Source organism: Mya arenaria, chromosome 9, assembly GCF_026914265.1.
Source record: "Mya arenaria isolate MELC-2E11 chromosome 9, ASM2691426v1".
In the NCBI taxonomy this organism is placed as follows: Eukaryota; Metazoa; Mollusca; class Bivalvia; order Myida; family Myidae; genus Mya; species Mya arenaria.
In genome coordinates this window covers 57,414,585-57,436,653 of record NC_069130.1, presented here as the reverse complement: position 1 = coordinate 57,436,653, position 22,069 = coordinate 57,414,585, and the positions used below count along the sequence as shown (strand labels likewise).

Sequence of the window (22,069 nt, the reverse complement as noted above, 5' to 3'; positions counted from 1 at the left end):
AAACCACTGAGTTATGTGAAAAAGTAAAGAATAAATCCTTGTAACTTTTAATCAACACAGCTACAATGGTTCTTATAGCACTATTTGCGTGTTGGGAGGGTCAATGAAGACCCAATAATAACATAATAATAATTATAAAAACAAATCTTACACAATTGAAACAGAAAAGTAAGGCTATGTAAATTGTGGAATACAATCTCTCCAAGATAGCACAATATTATGGGGTAAAATCACAGAGAATAAGAGTCAGGTGTAAGATAAAATCGGATGCAAACCTGGTTTTATTGTATTCAAAAAAAGTGTTTGTTGGCTTGTGCTTAGATGACAACAACGAAATTCTTAACACTATTGATAGCACTAAACTCGATAATAAACAAAATTCTAAAACCACTACAATCTTATTCAAGGAAGTCCAGAGTTTGTACCCTCCATTTTAAGACTAAAGGTCATAACTTTCTTTTAAATAAAACACAAAGTTACAAAACTATATAGAGTTTAGTCTATAGGACCAACATCTGCAGCGATTTTTTAGCACACTACAGCTTGGCTGGGCTCATCAGCTGATTACTTGCCGTCGACTTTTGCCATGTGTTTGATCAAATCAACCACACGGTTGCTGTAACCATACTCATTGTCATACCTGAAATAAACAATCTGTTTTAGCAAAGCATTCAAACCAAATATATGGATAATTGCTATGAATAAATCACTATTTTCCTTTGTGATAGATACCAGGTATTCTTAATTTTGTAGATCTAAGGTTTTCTCATTCAGCACTACAATACTCCTAAACTTGTATTAACATCTCAAATTTTATGCAACAATTTTAAAAAACCCACTAACTTTGTGTTCACTTAAATGCTGGTATACTATGTCTTTCACGTTACTTAGTGAGATATTTTTAAGTAACTCTGTCTGTTGACAATGGCATGTTTGAAATTAAATAAAAAAACTTTAGTAAGAACATCTCAAGTTAAAATTTAATTGACATAGTCGAGACCAGAGAATTTATTGATACACTTAAATGTATTATGCAAGTCCACGAAGCCCTTTCCACAAAGATGGTCAAAAGGTGACAGTCATAACAAACTAATGTTTGTGTTCCCAAAGGTTACTTGAAGCTTACCAGTCATTAACAGCATAGCACAACTCACATAGTACTTACCATGACACAAGCTTGACAAAGTTGTCATTGAGGGAGATGCCGGCAGAGGCATCAAAGATACTGCTGTGGTTATCTCCGATGAAGTCAGATGAGACGACGGCTTCTTCTGTGTAGCCGAGAATACCCTTCATTTTTCCTTCAGATGCGGCCTTAATTGCTGCCTTGATCTTATCATAGCTGGCCTGGAAAACAACAATGTAAGAATACAGGTTAGGCTGAGAAAGTGGATCTGTAAAATCTTATCAGTATACTTAACACTAAATTTAACAAAATGATAAAAAATGGCATGCTTAAAGCACTTTTTTGACTTTCTTTTAATAAATTGACCATTCAAGGGCCATAACTCTGGCATGAATAGTTTAATCCGACAGTTTGTAAAACTTACATGTACCTACAGTATTCTGCCCATAAACATTAAGATTAGGTTTGGTTAGTTAGGATATAAGACCTGATAGTGTGGCACCATGGATGCCAATGACAATGTCAAAGGACAACATGATTCTTACACTGTAACACTGGTGACATAAAAAATGAAAAGGGGAGCGGGGAGAAGTTTCACAAACCTGGCCCAATTCACAAAAAGGTTGAATAAACACTGAAAGAGATTCATGTACCTTGCTCATCACAAGAAGAATCTACTGTAACATTTACTTGACTTCACCTTAACATAAAATGTTTTATGCCATTCCTTAATGTTTTACAGCATTAAAGTTAACAGCATATCAAGATAATACAGATCTTACCAAGATAATTTCACGTCAAACTTACCCCCTTTTCAATTCGAACAGTCAGGTCGACAACTGACACATCCTGTACCGGCACACGGAAAGCCATACCCGTCAACTTTCTGAAAACAAATACACCAACACATGGAATTAGTCTTACAGTATAGTGATAGACAAGTAATGCTTAAAGATAACAAGGAATTTGACATATGTCATTGTAAACATACATGTTTTGTTGACCATGTTCATTGTACAAGTGTGAAATTAACTGTCGTCTGGTAACATATGTACAATGTTTCATGTAAAAATCTTGTATGGATTTCTGTTTATTCTCAGAGTTATGCTTAAGCATGCTAAAGACACCAAGGCTATTACAACAACTGTTTTGGCTGGCTGAAGGAAACAAACAAGCTGCCAAAAAGCCAAATATTCTCAACTCACCCATTCAGTTCTGGGATGACTTTTCCTACAGCCTTTGCTGCGCCAGTGGACGATGGAATGATGTTCTGTGCAGCGGTCCTTCCTCCACGCCAGTCCTTCATGCTGGGACCATCAACGACCTTCTGCGTGGCGGTGTACGCGTGCACCGTCGTCATCAGACCCTCAACAATGCCGAACTCATCATTGATCACCTTGGCAAGAGGAGCCAGACAGTTTGTTGTGCAAGATGCATTGCTGAAATAAAATTCATGTTAACTTAGTTTGCATTTTTATTTCATACTTCTGACAAATAAACACCAGAGTTGATAGGGGACCAACAAACTTCTAAAGATTTGAAGAACGTAGCCAAACGTTTAATCAAGTGGTTATTTCAGCAAGCTTTGTCACTATTTCATAACTCTCAACAAAAATATTACATTATGCTGTACCGGCTTTATTGTTATGTCAATAACTGTTGAACAAATGCAAAAGGTTTTTAATTGTGACTAAGCTCTAGACAAATAATTACACGTTCAGTTGGAGTTGAGAAATTATTTTGTTAACAAATGGTGGACTTTAAAGCTATTTTAGAATAATGTCAAGTAAAGTAAGTGGCATTTTACTACCTTGAACCCCTTCGATTTCTTCTCTGCTCAACATACTTAAAATACATTATATGATTCATTTGAAATAACATAAAACAAAAAATAATGAGGTGTATATTATGTTTTTACCTGACCACATTGTTGGATTTTACATATTTGTCTTCGTTCACACCAACCACAAACATAGGGGCGTCTGCGGAGGGGGCAGAGATGATCACCTTCTTAGCTCCACCAGTTAAATGGGCCTGGAAATAGAAATGTAAAAAAAACTTGAAATACCAGTTCAGGATTCTCAAAAAGTTTCAGTTGAAGTGTCTCAAATAGTTACCTCACTGATCAGCAGCTACTTATTCTAATTAAAATGCAAAATCTGCCAAAATAAAACTAGCCCTATTGCCATTTCTTGAAACTTTTCTGTTTCAATGTTTGAGATCCCCATTAACTGTTTTAATAACATGCATAACACTATGTTATCATACTTTGATTTTCCAATGTTATTTGCAATGTCTCAATTTTTTTGACATTTTGAAATTTTTTGCAATAAAATGTATTAATACATGGTTTAACTTACTATATTGCCCTTATTATTTTTAACACTTTCTGGATAAAACCACGATTTCAAACACTTCAAATCTATTCAACCCATGTATTTATAACTGATCTCGATATGAAGTCTAAACTGAGATAAGTTATTCGAGAAACCAATGATAAATCCTACTATTAATGATCTATCACAAATGTTATATAGTTCACACATGAGTGTATTGATAACAACCAATTCAACAAAGCTCAGTAATGTTTTTGAAACTGGGGAACTGCAAAATCCTGCCTAACAAATGATCGAATAAGGTTATATATGTTTCAACTGTTTAATTAATAAATATAAATAATTTACTGGTGCGCTGGTCTTAAAAAGATCTTGTTTGTTTTATAAGTTTTTTGTATTGCTTTTGGGAATTAGTGTCAAACACATTAATAGGAAAAAAATTTGGGTGGAAAAAACGAGACTTGATAAAGGCAATAAATTGCACCAAGAACATTCACTGGAACTACATGTTTCTATTGATAATTATTATAACATACATTAAGGCAAGTGAGAGTTCTGATACCATAATGGTAGAATGCTTAATGTGGTCACCAGAATACCTGCTGCAATAGCTAAAGGTTAAATACATGCAAACAGAGGCAGCTGTGCCACAAACTACATGTATACATACACCAGCTTTGTCAAGGGTGGTGAAGACACCAGTAGATTCCACGACATAGTCAGCTCCATCTTTGGCCCATGGAATGGCACCTGCTTCCCTCCTAGAATAAGAACATTTTATCCCATTCTTTAATAATCAAGTCACAAATGAGTTGACAGTAAGCAAAAGTTTCCTAATTTCAATTGGTTTGGCTATTTCTTACTATTTTTCATAATTTATTAATTAATGTGTAATTAGCAAAATAATTACTACACACCAAATGTTGACATGTTGAGTCTGTTAAATGAGACTTTAAAAGGGCATAATGTTCTACCATCACGCAATTGCAATACAGAACCATTTGGAGTTGAACAATACAAAAAGGATCATTTTATACTTTGACCTTAAACCCTTGACCTCTAAGTGTGACCTTAACCCAAGTCTTGTGCACAACACCAAACCTCATCATGGTTAGCAACCATCGCATTTTTTTGAAAATCTTATAATAAATGGACAAGATACAGCTGGACAAACGTACATTACACAGAACCACCATTGTGACAATAATATCTCCTTAGCTGCAAGTGGGCTGACAATAAATATGTATTTAGTGATAGTATAATTGTGACTGTTTAAATACATACTCCATATATACAGAGATGGCTTTGCCATTGATCACCAGCTTTCCATCCTTAGCCTCAACAGTTCCCTTGAATTTTCCGTGAGTGGTATCGTAACGGAACATGTACACCTGAAGAAAAAAGGAAGTTGTGGTCAAAGAATGCAAGCATTTATGTATTAAACAAGCTCTGCTATATAAAATCCATAATTTGAGCAAGCCAAGACAGCAGTTTACCAGAGATGGGCTTGAGGTTTTGTCCTTATTTAAACCACTGATGTTGAACTTTGTAACATGAAATACCGGTACATCTGGGATTTTTTACCTCTGCATTGTGCATCAATAGTGCATCAGAGATGCACATTTCAGGGTTGAATTTAGACTCGCATACTCGCAAATTGCGAGCGACATTTGCGAATTGCGAGCGACTTTAATCAAGCTCGCAAAATTCTGCGAGTGTTTTTTTTAGACTACAAAATGTTAAAAGGAAAGTAGAATAAACATGAACTGAACTCCCCTAAGTAGTCGAGTGTAAACAGCCTATAAGTGGCATGTTTACACTACCAGTATAAAAAAGACAGTACGGAGGCACCCTCTAGTAAGTTTTCCAAATTGAACAAATACGGAAAAGGCCGAGTTTTATCTCGAATCTTTCTGGGCTGCTGCAAGGCGTGCATAATACAAAGTGAATACAAATGACGTAATCACCTAGCTCAATCATTGGCTGAATTTAGCGCTTTCGTGAACTACATGTAAACCCCATCAACCTTTGAATATATTTCCGTCCAAATGTCTAAATGAATAGACTTCGTCGATCTATATATTTCATGGTCCAAAGCATCCATGCTACATTTACTGTTGCTTTTATTTATTTTAAATTTATAATGTTATTGTTTTTAATACTTTAGACTTAATGAAATCTGTAGCGTGCTTGTCGAATGGGTATAAAATTACCCGATGGCGAGGGTAAATATACAAAGAGAACAATGTCAAATTATTGTACAGTTTTGTTATCAAAAAGCTGCCAACATCTGATGAGTCTTTCCGTATCCCCCAAATAGAATAAACCATCAACAAGTTCCAGTAGTCAAGCCACTCAAGATTGATACTTTGTAAATTTCTTCTTTAATTAGACAATATTATAAGGAAATAAAGCAAATAATTAAATTGCAAGTTGATTTTTCATTTTGCGAGTTGCCTCAAAGTGCACTCGCAAAATTTTGAGAGTGCTCCTCAAAGTTAATTTCGAACCCTGCATTTCTTCTGCTTGTCTCTGAGGCTTAAGGCGTTGAAGTTTATTAATGATGGATGATAAGCATTTAAAATGATCTCCATCATTTCTTGTTTAATATAAATAGGAATTTAAGGTGACACATTCAAGGTGGCTGTGGCAACCATTAAGCATTAGATAAGCGAGCAGTGTTTTTATCCTTTTACCAGTTCACAAATCACTTTTTATCATGTTACCTAAATTGTGTTCTCTTTTATACCCTAGTTCTCACTTTTCTGATTTGCCTCATCAGTGTTTTATTTTATTTTATTTTTCACTAACAAGCCGGCGCGCACCGTTATGTCAGTAACACTCGGAAGAGGGGTTGACGAGAGAGAGAGGAGAGAGAATTATAAAATCACTTTATCAGCAAATGAGGCCATTAAATATTGCACTGACATTGTAATGAGTGATCTTTTTTCCAAAATACAACGCCAATCAGTTATTTTGACTGTATACCAAAATGATAAGGCAAGTTAAATTACTGTCAAAGGGCATTTTTGCTTTGAGCAAAGAACCATATGGTGCTTAAATTTTCTGATACTGCATTATTTTTTGCCTGGCCTCTTTTAACACGAAATATATATCAAGAGTCAGTGGCAAACTACTAGTCAGTCTGCAGGGCTTTTTCTATAGTACCCACGGGACCCATTATCGCACCCATTCCCAACACAAAATATATGATATTTTTACCAATCTTCATAAAAAATTCCCAATCTTCATAAAAAAATCCCAATCAAAAGTATATAAAAAATATGAGTCTTTTTATCTGTACTGGTTCAGTTTTGGGTATAATTGAATTCAGAAATCATTGATTTTCATCACATTCAGAGAACAATATGAAATATTATCTGTCATGATTTATTGCAATAGATATTTATACCCCAAGGATTGATGTTTCAGCCATTTTGGGTCTTTAAAAGGGAAAAGAAACTAATCTTAAATAATTTCCTCATTGCAGGATACTAGACAGCTTGTTCTTTTAACTGTAAAAAACCCAATTTCGACATTCTTGCAATACAAAATTTCCCAAAATGTCTAGGGTCTTTTTCCCAAAATGGGCAGAAAAAGCCCTGCAGTGTACGAAATTCGGCTTTGAATCCACTAGCCCATTCGGGCTACCAGATAGGAAATTTTACAAGCCGAAACCAATTTCACTAGCCCAAACTTAAACACTTAAAAGTATCACTCGTTCGGAATATTTTTTGGAAGTTTAAAAACGATTCTGCAACGATTCTGAATATCTAATCAAGCACGCTGATACAGTTTCAATAAATGCTCCACAATCTGAACAATGCGTCAATAATAAATTATAGTCATACATATATTAGTGTAGTCATCAAAAGTTCAGTAACTAATAAAGTTTTCAAAAAGGTAATATGAGAAAAATATTTCCTGAACATATCTTTTATTTAATGGAAAGAGTTATGCATGTACTATAAGTTCTGTTATCCAATGCATCCTTGTCAAATCAGATATGCACCAGCGATTGTGCAATGACATTTTTCTCTTTTCAACTTTCAGTTTCACTTTCAAGTTTCAGAAGTAACAACAAAAATATATTGATGTTTATATTGCCAATATTCCTATAATTGTTCTTTAAAAATTAATGGCAAAGCTATTTAAAGGTATAAAATAGAACCTTACTGTACTGTACAACGACAACGACTGTATATCCGACAGTTCTCCTTTCACTTTGATTAAATTTGTCAGGAAGTAAGCGAGCACCTGTTTCCTCCGCATTTAAGACAACTTTTGTAGAATGATTATGTTTTGTTCGCATTAAAAACTTAAATATCTTTCTTTTTATATTAGCTAATAAATAAAATATATTTAAATGAAATAAATAAAATATCAATGTTGATATTGCTATTTTAGCATTGTCAATTTTCATAGCCATCGTTGTTGTCGAAAACTGCAGACTTTATCGGTTAATTTACATAATGGGCGGAGTTAATGACGTCATAGAGTTTGACTGCTGCTAATAGACACAGTTATTGGTTAGAAACTGATCAATGATTACTTGTCACTTCGGGCGTTAATGAATTTTGGCATGTGTTTATATTTATTGATTAAATAAACAAACATTGAGCACATGGCTTGAGCCCTGAATGTAAATTTCAGCGAATCCGACTTCGCCGTTGTCAAGGCGACTTAATCGCTCCAGTCGCCTTGAAGGACGCATTCTTGAATAATAAGGCTTTGCGTATAAAAAACATGATGTGTAACGCGTTTAATTGGCAGGTTTTTTTAAATAACATAAGGAAAACACGGTAGCCCGGTCGGGCTAGTTTCTGTGGAAAATCGGTAGCCCCAGCTGAAATTTGGTAGCCTCGGGCTATCGGGCTACCGTGAATTTCGAACACTGGCCCTGGTCTGTTAAGCAGCAACAAACTCCTTTTTTATGCCTTAATATCAGTTATCTCATTAGAATTAAACTCAAGTCATAACATAAAAAAAATAGAAGTTAACATATAACCTTGACCAAACCCCTTGATAATGTCACTATATTTTTTCAGATCTTACCATGTACTCCAGAGAGATGAAGGGGTCATTAATGGCAACCACAGTGACCTGGTCTGCAGACTGCTCCAGGGCAGCTCTGGCTGTCAGACGGCCAATACGACCAAAACTGGAACAGAAACTTCTGCTTACAACTTTCTTACTTTTAATGCTTAAATCTTACATTTCCAGAGCTCTTGATATAGTGCATAAAAGCTTTAAAAATAAGGTTAAAATATTGTTAAAACCTGTTTTCATCCAAAATATAAAGAATTACAAATAAATTGAATGCATATCAATTTAGTCTATGAAAAAATTGAACACGTAAATTGATTTGCAAAATTTGCACATCATTTTTTTTTTTACTTTTAATGAATTTCTGCTTGAACTTGGGATAACCTTTTAAAAAAATAAAACGGCTTAATTATCATCAAAACATTGTATGTAAAATATAATACAATTATGCAAAAATATTTACCCGTTAATTCCAACTTTGATAGACATGTTTGATGTCTGGTTTAACTGAAATGCATTTAATATTATTAAGTAGGTGATAAATAGTTAAATAGTGTGCAAGAGAAATTGGATCCAACAAAACATACATTTTACCCTTAAGATATTTATGTAATGATCAATTGACACAATGTATTATAATTCATATAAAGATGTGATCCAAACTTATTCAATAATAAAGAAAGAAAAAGAGCAGAAATGAATGATACCTGCACCTCTCCTGCAACCTCTGAGTCTTACAAGTGTAGGATAAATGTCATGTATTAGTGACCTTCACCTTGAATGATATTTGCGCAAGGTCACACGGAAATTGCTGTGTTGCAAAATGCCAAGCGCTGATTTTGAGGTTGCAAACGTTTTGGGCAAAATATTCATAATAATAAACATTTCTAAAGCATACTTATATATTCTTAGAAGACAAACCACTCAAAAATAGACATTCCATCTGAAATTGCTCGACTTCTCACTTTTTATGGAAAAAAATATCACATGCGAACTGTTTTACAACAATAAAACTCCTGATGGTACATCAAAAAGTATTCACGATATATGTCATCCATCCTCCATCTAAATCAATGCCAATATTCCGACGTAAGCATAATAAAAAAACATTCTAAAAGCTTACCTACTTGTCCTCGTTAGCCGGCAAAGGAAGGTGAAGTGCGCATGCGCAAAGAGGATGATATTTTCAACTAAGGGAAATCACTTCATTCAAATTCCGCAAATTTCGACTTACTTCCCTTGCCGGAAGTATTTGTAACCAAGGTCGTTGTGCAGGTGCGCGTTGTTTGTACACAGAAATCCAGGTGACAAAATAATAGGTAAGGTTTTCGTTAAAACTTGCTTTATTCTCCAACGTTTGGTCATAATTAGGTAAGACATTAAAGACTTCATAATCCAATTTAACAAATTACTTGTTCACTACTTGTTGCAGAATAATATTTTATAAATATATATAAAGTGTGTATTGTGAATTCTTATCCAACTCCAGGAAATGGCTATGACCATGTAATCACTGAAGACCGTTGTAGACTGTTGGTGGTTTAGAAGGCAAAACATTACTGCATTTTTTTCAGAAATTCGAAAAGACTTAATCGTCTGTCAGTGACTTAACCAAACCTTGAACCATGCCGCGTCCCAGGTCAGCTAGGTCAGACAACAGTGATGGCGATATGGAAGGGTTGGCAGAGCAGGAGTTGCTCAAACTGCAGAGACAGTACCGCATCATGGAGGGGGACAGGGCTGCATATACTGAGGAATCCCAAAATGTCATCAGAAAACAGAAGTAAGCTGATTTTTAATATATTATTATTTATTAGTACATACAATGTAGTGATGTAAGTGATTAAAAAATGGTTCAGAATTATAATAGATCATTGTAATCAATTTGCGAAGCCATTTTAATAAATTTCCAATTGTGCTAGTGAAATAAAAACTAAATTAAAATGTTTAAACTTAAGCGTATAAAAAAATAAGTTAACATGACATTTATATGTTCATATTTCCAACTTACAGAGGAGAGATAGGTCAGCTGGAGACTGAAAAGCAAGAGCTTCTCAAGGAGCTCCGTCTTGCTGAGAGTCGCAGTAACCAGGTGATGGATGAGGACCATACTGACACTCTTGTCACCCTTGCTGATGCCAAAGGTACTGTTAACATTCAAAGTGAACTTTCAAACCAATATAAGATTAGATTAAGTTTCATTATTGTAAAGACATTAAATAATGAGTGACAAGATGGAGTAAACTAATGTTTTGTTATTTGTTGAACCAAATATACCAACTGAACCTAGTAATCGTTGGCCAATAATACCTATCTCATATATTAACCCACATAAACACACAACTTTCAGAGGATTATGACAAGGAGATTGATGATGAGAAGAAGAAGTCAACAGAACTTGATGCCAAGATCCGGGAGTGGGAACGAAAGATCAAGCAACAACATAAGAACATGGGTGGTGTTCACATGAGTTCTCAGCACACCGTACAGACACAGAAGACCCTTAGGACACTGGAAAACAGGCTTGATCAGGTATGATGTGTGTTTTTGTATTTTGGAAATAAAAGACTGCAGATTTTTTTGATTTTTTTAGCTCGACTATTCGAAGAATAAGGAGGGCTTTACTACTCGCCCCAGCGTCGGGTTAAAGTTTAAGGGCGAGTTGGGATTTTCACTTATAAGTCCAATATCCTTCATTCAATTCACTTAATACTGCACACAGTTGTTCAGGGCCATCACATAATGACATACATGCCATATCAGCCCTGGCGGGGGGAAAAATACGCCAGAATTTAGACCCATCCCCTGGTCCCCCGCTGGGGGATCCATATCCCCTGGAATTTAAAAAAAAAATATTTATTTTTTTCAAAACTTGCTTAAGGTTGACAGTGGAAAGCATCAATAATATTATGAGGGTGAAATTCCATGAAGGACCATGATGACTAAGTCCAAAAGTTATTGTAATTTGAGTGTATTTCTGTATTTATTCTTATATTATAAATGCACATATTGCTTAAGTTTTTGCTGCGTAAAAATCCCCTGGTGTAATATCAAAATCCCCTGGAATTCAGACCAAAATCCCCTGGGAAGTCTCTCAGAAATATGGCATGTATGTAATGTGGTTATATAACTCTGTATTATCGTTTATACACATTATGGCCCCGGATTGACTATGGAACTTAGGTTAAAGTTTTAGGGCAGGTTGGGATATTTATTAATTACTTTTTTACCCTTCATTCAATTGACTTAATACTTCACACAGTTGTTCAGGAACCTCACAAAGGTTAAAGTTTCCGGGCAAGTTTGGATTTTTATAACAAATCTTCTATACCCTTCATCCAATTGACTTAATATTTCGCACAAATTATGACGACTATCTCACAATAAGGTCACATAACTCCATTTTAACCCTTAATACAAATTATGGCCCTTGATTGTTTTTTTTAGCTTTTCTTTTAATTTCTTTTGACGGGCACATTTTTATATTCTTAACCACATTTTCATAAAGGGAAAACATGTTATTTGAATGACTTGCGTCATTGTTCTGGCAGGCTGGTGGGAGGGCAGCGTCAAAGTCACCTTATGTATCGAATAATTTTAGCTAGGTTTGACATTAAGAGACCAAACTTGGTACATACAAAGAGTTTATGGAGACCTTTTATGGGAATGCTTTTGAGCCCCTAGGTTAAGGTCAAAGTAAATGAATAGAAAAAGGGTTGGTATTGAAAGGGTCTACATAATTATTGTGACCAAATTTAGTATATAGGAAGAGTTTATGGAGACCTTTCCTGAGATTGTGTTTTGGGCCCAAGAGTTATGGTCTACGTCAATGTCAATGTTGCTTAAAAAAGAAATATGGTTAGAACTGAATAACTCAATTAAGAGTTGACATAGTGTGACCAAACTTGGTATATAGGACAAGTGTATGCAGAGCTTCATTGGATTGCCTTATGGGCCCCCTAGGGTCAAGGTCACTGTTACTAAAAATAGATAACTGTTTGGTACTGAATAACTTAAGTTATGGTTGACATACTGTGACCAAACTTTAAATGTAGGAAGTGTTTATGGAGGACTTCCATGGGATGTGTTTGGGGGCCTTAGGATCAAGGTCACCATTACAAAAAATAGAAAAAAGCCGTTGAAAATGAATCTCTTCTGCCAATCATTAAAATCCTGGTTTTGTCACATTGCGATTCTTGTTCACTTTTTAATTTGATTTTTTTATTGCTTTTGACAGGCACATATTACATTTGTTATTGTATTCACTTTTAAGTCAAAGCAGTGTAGTCGAGCGCGGCTCTCTTACAACAGCTCTTGTTTTTTTAACTTGTTTAAGCAGTGTAACATTGTTCAATAAGGCTGGTGATGACTAGCACAAATATGAGCAGCATATTGCAGAAAAAGCAAGTTGTTTTGGTTAATTTGTTGTTATTAATGCTGAAATTGAGTTTTATAATGTTCAGGATAGTTTTCCCCCATACCCAGTCCCATCATAATGTATAACTCCAATAAGTGTATTTGATATGTTGAGTAATCTAAAAAAAAATAGCATAGGTTCTGACTATGGATGGTGAATTTCATGTACTAAAATATTAACTTTTTGTTAAATGTGCAGTCCTCTTCTGCTAGTTAAAGTAACCCTTTACTAAGAACAGTAATCTAAGATATGACACTCATTAAACAAGTTAAAATCTATACAGTCATACAATACAGCATGAGATTTATTGCTATATTGTTTATAATTATTACAGTCCAAGAGGAAGTTCAACTCTATCCTGACTGAGAATGCACGTATGCGAGATGAGATAGAGAGTCTCCGTGTGGAGAGGACGCGGTTCGACCAGCTGTATAAGAAACTGGACAAGGAGCTTACCTCACTTAGGAGAAATAAGGGACAACTGATCGAAGAGTCCACACAGGCCTATGATGCCAGGTAAGGATTTATCTTGTTTTCTATTAATGAAAAAGAATTGTAGGCATGCTTTCATGTCAGTCCTTGGTGTAACAAAATGGACGTTAATAGGCGCAATGCAGTATGTATATAACAATGTTTTGCAGACAATAAGCAATATTGTTCTATAAAGTAGAATAAATTGGCATCCATCATACAAGAATTTGTCTTTGTATTTTCCTTATGGTTGAAAAATTTTCTCTGGTAAATTCAAAGGGTACTGGGCAGATTATATTTATGTTAAGGGGCCCAGGGATGCACCTGTAGTTAATTGGAAGTGAAGGTCCCTAGAAAGACAATAGAGCCAGGCACTCAGGTTTTCTGCATCAGGTAATCAACTTATTGAAAACTAATAGCTCTTACTTACATTTTCTGCTGAACAGAGACGATGCCCAGCAGAAGATGATCATACTGAAGGAGAAGGCCGATAAGGATCTGCAGCAGCACAATGCGGAGATGAAGGAGTTATTACGCATCATTGACCATGACCGATCACTCCGTGTCTTCATGGGCATTAAGGGGCAGGAGCGACAAGAAGACCCACAGCTGGTGATCTGGAGGCAGAGGAAGGGTGAGTACTATTGGCAGATATGTGAGATGATGTAGTAATGGTATACGGTGTTAGTTCTATTCTCCTCCTATAAGGTGTAATCCTTAGCAAGGATATTTTATGTGGCTTGAGTGCTGAATTAGTATGCATGGGTAACAGAACATGATTTTACTATCAGCTTATCATTCCTTACTTCTGATTCAAGTTATAATAAATCAATAATTAAAAACACAGATCAGAGCAAAAAGAAGCTAAAATTAGTAATTTTCTCAGACTTTCATACCCACCTCAAGGTAAAAACTTCACTAAAAATCATAATGGCATGCAACAATTTGTTAATGGTTAAGCATAGCATATCAGTTCATGGGAGACAATGCAAAGTCATCAATCTTGTTTGTTTGGCATTACAGAGGCGCTGGAGGCTGAGCGTAAGAAGGAAAGCCAGGAAGACTCGGTGGAGACATTTGAAGCTGCCTTTGAGAGGATCAAGGAAATGACTGGGCTAGAGGATCTTGATGAGCTGGTCAGAAGGTGAGAGCAACTTGTGTTGTGAACTTTTTAAGCATGGGAAAGTTATTTTTATGATTGCATATTAATGTTATTGATAGGCAAAAAAACTAGTAGAAGTCTTTTAAATTTAGGACTCAAAAAATGGCAACGACTTAAAATAGGAAGTGTGAGTTTATGTACAAACAAAAATATAACTGGTAGTTTTTAATGTGAAAACTAAATGCTTTTAATGGGACTGACTAATTATGCTAAGTAATTAAGTTGTATGTATACATATTATTTTGTACTGCAGGTTTATTGAGGTTGAAGACAAGAACTTTGCCCTGTTCAATTACGTTAATGAACAAAACAACGAGAGTGAACAACTCAATGACGATATTGAAGAGGTCAGTGAACACCTTAACATCATTAATATATACAGCCCAAAATATAAATTTAAATACAACATACTATTTTTGATACCAATGTAGTACATGAAACAAATAAAATATCATATCACATTGAATAATGTTATCTGATATACAATGACACATATTTTAGATTACCCTATTGAGGAATATATCTAAGCAAGGAAAAATAAGAATACAGCACAGCCTCTGCATGGCTAAGTAAACTTTCTATTAGCAATTTAAAACGTCCCTGTTTTCAATGGGCATCTAAATATCTAGGCAATCAGATGGAAAATAATATCAGTAAGACAACTGAGTGGAACACTTGGGTATCTACTGCACCAAGTTTGTGGCATAAACATAAAACTCCAATTAGATTTATATAAAGAATGAAGCTATTTATCAATCAATTATCGTGTCGTGTATTGGTGGTCTTCTTTCTCCTGTATGAGGGGCCAAATTATAATTATGCATGATATCTCGCCATTTCAGATCAGGAATGAGATAGAGAAGTTCAAGCTGCAGGGCATCGAGCTGGAAGACCAGCGTAAAATGATCCTGAAGGAGCTTGAAGAAAAACAGACCACGAGCTCAAAGGAGGGAGATGAATACGAAAAGAAATGTACAGAGATCTCCAAGATCATTGATCAGCTTAAACAAGGTATGGCAAATAGAAATAGTTATTTTTCTGTTGTTTTTTTTCCGTTGTTTTTAGGTCAATTGACGTCAAAACAATAATTTATTTTTTATGTACTTTGAAGCCATTTCCTGTATTGCATACAACCTGATTGAGACTAAGATGACCAAAACGTTGGTAAATAAATGTTTTAATGTTGAAGTTTCGTTATAAAAAATGATAGAAATGTACATGTATGTTACCAATCATATAAGTGGATAACATATTTGACAATAATATATATATATATATATAAAATTTAAAATGGTTCACCACTAACAAATATTGAAATTAAACAAAAGTGATCTTTTTACAACAAGAAAAAACAGACTCTTGTATCTTATGGTGATGTTTCATTGAAATATTATTAGAAAAAGATTTTTCTCTTTAGTACAAAATCTCTTTATTGATATCTCTGACACCAGGAAAAAAAAGTGAACTATCTATCTACACAATTGATTATCTGCAGGTATTGAGTCATTATTTGGGAAGATTAACTGCGACCGTTCAGCCATCGATGAGATGTTGGGGGCGGCACATGGCGTCACCGATAGCAACATGATCCAATACCTCGGCATTATAGAACAAAGAACAAATGAACTCCTCGCAATACAGAACTATGTCAGTTCAAAGGTGAGTGTGTATTTAAATTAGTATTTTTAACTATTAATACACGTAAAAATATTTTAAGCTATTGACTATTTATATTGACTAACATAGTTTCTCAAAATTTGATGAACTGTGTTTTAACATATACAAACTGATAAAAAACTATGTTCTTTTTCAAGAAATGTAAATTATACACCGAAATCCTTAATTTGTTAACTAGTTTTTCTGAAATTGTCACACTATTTTAATAATGTTTATTTTGGGTCCATCCCTGACGGAAATTAATCTAACAGTTGTTCATGATGATGTTTAGTTCCCGTTTTTTATTCTAGGATATGGATCGGTATGAGAAGGGACCCAGTCTGATTGGTGAAGGCCCAGCAGCCCCTGCACCACAATTACCTATACTGCCACCATCAGTTGGGTAAGTGTACTTTTATTAACGCTGTTAACTGTTAAAAAAGGATAAATGTTAGCTTTTACTTTACGAGACAAGGATCATTTTGATGGTCAGGTATCAAGCTAGATTCTTGAAAATTAGAAAATTTGGATTGTAAAAGTTATAAGAACACATCCAGTTAAAGTGCCTCTGGTTCATAATTCTCGAAAAACCTTAAGTGTAACATAATGGATAATATTTTAGAGTTATTTTTTTTACCCTAGCTCAAAATAAGGAGAAAAATTAATGCGTAAAGGTGTTTATTCCATGCAAGTTTTCTTCTAGCTTGATATATGACAGAAAATAATTATTGAAGTTGTTTTTTTTATCTTAGAAACAAAAGAAATAAGGTTGCTAAGGAAACGTTAATGTCAGGGACTGCTTTCTAATTAAGCTTCTTGCATCCTAAAATGATGATATTAATTTTGTCTTGAATAATATTCATTAATCTATATTAATATACATTTTCTTTATACAGTTTCTGATAACATTTGAATCTGAAATAATAACAGTCTAACATGAACACTGGACAGTAAATCATATTTATAGTCAAATTTATTTCCAGCTTTTTAAAAAAAAATCTTAATCATAACAATTCAAGAAAGATGCTCCTATTAATGAGAGAAAAATAAAATTAACATGACTGACATGACTGAATGTTATTAAACTCCTTGTTTTTGTACTCTTTTTAGACCAAGGTATGTAAAAGAAACTACAAAATTACTAACACAGTTTATAATAAATCTCTGAGTGATATAGAGGACAATTGTTTGTTTCAGTCTAAGATGTCAATTAAACACAATATGTTTCAACCAAGCTGAGTTAGCACCTTACATTCTATTTCAGGAGTGGCTAGGCCACAAGTGAAATATTTACTTAGGTGTTCATAAAGTGAATAATATTTCAATCTTGCACTGAAACAGATAGTTTTTTTCTCTTTTTTATTTCATGCTTGTAATTCCTTAAAAATGATATGAGATTTATATTTAATTGTAAAACGACCCCAAACTCAAGCTTAAAGAGGTCATACTGGAAATGACATCATTCATTCGTTTTATGTTAATTTTTCACAGTGAAACATCTAAAATATCTGAAGCAGTGGATTTATATTCATTTATTTTTCACTATTTTCAATCAGATAGTTTATCATGTTGATTATTCAGCCCTTTCTTTTCAATAAACCATCAACAAGCATGAAATAAATAATCATATTCTTTAGACATAAATAATGTACATTCTCTATAATTATTTAGTGACCTTGGTGCCAGGTAACTTCTCTATATTGTTTCTCTATATTGTTTCTCTATATTGTCAATAAAGTATATTGTATTCCTGTTTATACCAACATTGTCTCTTTGTGACACACCATAATTTTCTGTTACTACTAGCATGCTTCATCCCAATTTTTAGCTCGACTATTCAAAGAATATGGAGAGCTATACTACTCACCCAAGCGTTGGCGTTGGCGTGACACCTTGGTTAAGGTTTTGCGTGCAAGCACACATAGGTTAATATCTCAGCAACTACTTGAGGTATTGCATTGAGACTTGATACAATGGTTCTTAACCACCCAACCTACTTAATTAACCAAGTTAGATAACTCTAGTTTGCATTTAATTCAAATAATAGGCCTTTATTATTCGACTTAGAAATTCTGGTTAAGGTTTTGCGTGCAAGCAAACATAGGTTAATATCTCAGCAACTACTTGAGGTATTTCATTCAGACTTTATATAATGGTACTCAACCATCCAACCTACTTAATTAACCAAGTTAGATAACTCTAGTTTGCATTTAATGCAAATAATTGCCCTTTATTACTCGACTTAGAAATTATGGTTAAGGTTTTGCGTGCAAGCACACATTATTTTAATGTCAAAGCAACAACTTGATGTATTGCATTGAGACTCAATACAATGGTACTCAACCATCCAACCTACTTAATTAACCATGTAAGATAACTCTAGTTTCATTTAATGCAAATAATTGCCCTTTATTATTCAACATAGAAATTCTGGTTAAGGTTTTGCGTGTAAGCACACATAGGTTAATTTCTCAGTAACTACTCGATGTTTTGCATTGAGACTTTATAGAATGGTATTCAGCCACTCAACGTAATTGAATAACCAAAATATATAACTGTATTTTGCAAATAATGGCCCTTTTAACTTAAAAATTCTGGTTGAAAATTTCCATGTAACACAATTATGTTCATATCTCAGCACATCATGAATTGCATTGAAATTTAATCTAACAATGATCAATGCATGTTTCGGCAAAACTTTTCAATCCTTAACACTGAAAAGTGGCGGAATAGTCGAGTGCGCTGTCTCTGTACAGCTCTTGTTGTATTTCTATGAAAGCTTGTGAAAAACTTGGCATTTCTTTATTGCCATTATGCAAGTTTTTGGTAAATTGTATATGCTTGGAGCATGAATTGTCTTTTGTTTTTATATTGTATATTTATCAATATAGACCATATTTGTCCAAATAAGAAAATGTTGCCTGACTACTTACAGGCATTTTTCAGGTGTGGCTATCACTAAAAACCTTTTCCTAAGTAAAAGTGAACTGTTACCTTAAGTTAATTTGTATTAACGTCATCAACAGGTATTTTTAAGCAAAATGAGACCCGATCACAAAAAAAGATTCATTGTTTAATGTTTTAAATCTGGCTAAGCATAATATACGGTCTGAGAATCTAAGATTCCCAGCATGCCTATTGGGGAATGCAAGGACAAATACAATATGACTGAAATATTATAAATCCATATAAAGAAAAAAACTTTTTTTCTATTGCTCCATAATAAACTTTCTGTCTGAATGAATATTATTATTATCCTGTAGTTTGACCAACAATACTCTGCATGTGCCCTTCATTTCTAAACATAAACATACCAACTTAATATTTTACTCCTAGGTTATAATACAATTGACTAAAGTGATAAATTTACACCATTTAAGATTGGGCCGAATGTTAACTTAGTTCATCCCTCAATATAAACTGCTTGGACTCTATTTGGTAATCCTTGAACTTGGGAGAGTTGGTTTAGACTAATCATTCTACCTAGTTTCCATAATAAGGCCCAGGTTGCCAAGCAATGCTGTGTCATGTTATCGATTAAAGTCTATATATGAAAATTGACAAGCTTTACAAGCAAATTACTTCAAAGTATTCATAACATCATAACATTGCACCATTGGCTCTACCTTGTACTTGTTAATCACAGGAAACTACGACACTGTAGGTCCTGCTAGTGTCATAGAACATTACTTAATTGGATTAATGAGAAATAGATTTGTATAATAATTGCTATGTAACTTCTGTTTTCACAGAGATGAGTACGACAGTGAAGGTTCAGAAGGAAGTGAAGACGATGCGCGACCAATGACACGGAACGAACTTCAACGTAAGGTTATGAAAACTGTCAAGAAACGGGAATCTGCAGCGCGAAAAGAAGGATTCCGATATGACCTTACCACCACACAGAAAAAGGGCAAAAAGGATAAGAAATAAATTGGGATATTGAATTGGACATTTTCATTAGCTGTTTTGGACATTACATGATGTGCTGTTATATTGAGGGCTTATTTTTATAGTTTAAAAAAGGACTTATAAATCATGTATATATGTTGACATCAATTCATTTTATATTTAAGCCACTATGTGTAACATTTATTACCAACTTGTTTATAGATGTTGTATAATTCAATTAATACACTGCTGAAAATTTGTTTTACATTTTGTAATATGCAAACATTTAACTTTAGTTATACATGTACCATCTTAAAGTCTCTTAGTTTGCTCGAACTTATGGTATTTCTTTAACTGATGCATGTTTATATAGAAGTATTTTTAAAAATGCCATAAAATCTGTTCAGAAAGAAAGACACCTAATTTTGTATGAAGTGAAGCACTGTTTCATATACCTTTCTTCCAATCAACAAAACCTTGTCGAGTATTAATGACTACATGTATTGCATTTTATTTTTATTTTCTGTGATACTTTTTATTTGAATATATTTTTGTCAAATACAAAAATGTGTTACATTGTTGAGAATGGTTAATAATTAAGAATTAAAGATCAAATATTTTCTTTCATTGGCGGAAAACGTGTTATACAATGTAGTTTGCCTTTATTAATTATTTAATTGAAAACGCCAGCATTTAGTTTAAATGTCCTATTAGGAATGCAATTTGCGCTGCTAGGCATTGGTCCCCCTTGGTCGGCTCAAGCAAGTTACATACAAGAAGAAGACACACTTTTCTTTATTAGTCCAATTAAAAGTATTGCTGTATGACGCAAAATTTGAGCCAAGACCTAACTACAGAACTGGGTGGTATGCTCTTGCACATATGATATCAAGTGTGAGTTGTATTGAATTTGATTCATTTAAAAAACAACACTGCAACCATGACCTTTGACCTAGCGGACTTGGTGTTGTATGCCACATATCACATCTTTAGAGTGTGGTACACATTTGTGCCAAGTTTGAGCAAATTTGATTGACCGCTGTTTAAGTAATATAGTAGACACAAAAATGAGTACAATATTAAACAAACTTAGCTTTGAGTCACAGAAACCACTCAAATGAACACTTGTGCATGAAGTAATGTCAACACATTAGTGCAGAAAACTTTTTTAATCTGTGTTCAATTTAATGACTGGTTTATCTGCTGAAATCAATTGAAAAAAAGTTGGTGTATTGTTGTCAGCAGCATGATTTTTATTTTTTATTTTTGGCCCTCGGAAATCTTTCAAGATGTTTACATGAATCTTGATGCACCTTATGACCTGTACAATGAATGATGAACTTTAAACCCCCTTTTTGTACCGGATATTCAAGTAGTCGAGACTTGAGAGGATGGTATGCAACGTTTTTCCATCACAGACTCAAAATCGTTAAATATCATTTGTTTAACATGATTGAAATAGATAACGAAGGGGTGTTTTGTACAAAAAGGTGAGTGGGGTGGCACCCTCAAAGAATCAAGATCCATTACTCTGGTTTAGATGTTTGATGAGCCATGGGTCTTGATAAATGGAGAAAAACAGCCAATGATGGGATTCATATCAGGTAATAATTAGATTTGTCTCTTGCAAAGCATGGCAAACAGAGATTACAGCTGCAGAGACCTCAGTGTCGCACTTCAGTTTCTGATAAAAAAAGTTTTAATGAACTCATTTTAGAGTCTGTGTAATTGGTATACACGCTGCTTATGGTCAGTAGATGACCTTATTTTAATTTTGGGTCAAAGGTCAAGGTCATTATGTCCTTCACATGAAAAATAATCAGCACTCTTACAGGCGACCCATCCTGACTCATGTACAATCATTATTTCCCTAACAACATGATCACAAGGCAGTTATTTTGACATTTTATTATGTATATAATATTTGGCAACTACAAAAAATAGCATCTACAGTTGTAGTACAA

At 34.1% G+C, this 22,069-nt stretch overlaps 2 protein-coding genes across 3 annotated transcripts; one reads left to right on the top strand and one right to left on the bottom strand.

The window, feature by feature from the left end:
* Positions 1-33: 33 nt before the first annotated feature.
* Positions 34-9,740, bottom strand: LOC128202883 (uncharacterized). Of its 2 annotated transcripts, none has more exons than XM_052904052.1 (10): positions 9,632-9,740; positions 8,972-9,015; positions 8,518-8,623; positions 4,747-4,853; positions 4,133-4,223; positions 3,045-3,160; positions 2,332-2,565; positions 1,934-2,012; positions 1,166-1,347; positions 34-640 (listed from the first exon to the last, which is right to left on the bottom strand). In XM_052904052.1, exons 2-10 carry the CDS (start codon positions 8,995-8,997, stop codon positions 565-567), a joined length of 1,017 nt encoding a protein of 338 aa, XP_052760012.1. In that variant the 5' UTR covers positions 8,998-9,015; positions 9,632-9,740; the 3' UTR covers positions 34-564. The 2 variants fall into 2 exon arrangements, with proteins under 2 accessions (XP_052760012.1, XP_052760013.1); XM_052904053.1 differs by lacking the exon at positions 9,632-9,740 and adding an exon at positions 9,216-9,292.
* On the top strand, positions 9,695-20,724 carry LOC128202881 (coiled-coil domain-containing protein 63-like). The gene is made up of 12 exons (XM_052904051.1): positions 9,695-9,827; positions 10,083-10,291; positions 10,522-10,652; positions 10,859-11,040; positions 13,260-13,441; positions 13,843-14,030; positions 14,420-14,540; positions 14,812-14,905; positions 15,401-15,569; positions 16,054-16,217; positions 16,526-16,617; positions 19,967-20,724. The coding sequence occupies exons 2-12, from the start codon at positions 10,134-10,136 to the stop codon at positions 20,145-20,147; spliced, it is 1,662 nt and encodes a 553-aa protein (XP_052760011.1). The 5' UTR covers positions 9,695-9,827; positions 10,083-10,133; the 3' UTR covers positions 20,148-20,724.
* The last annotated feature ends 1,345 nt before the right edge of the window (positions 20,725-22,069 follow it).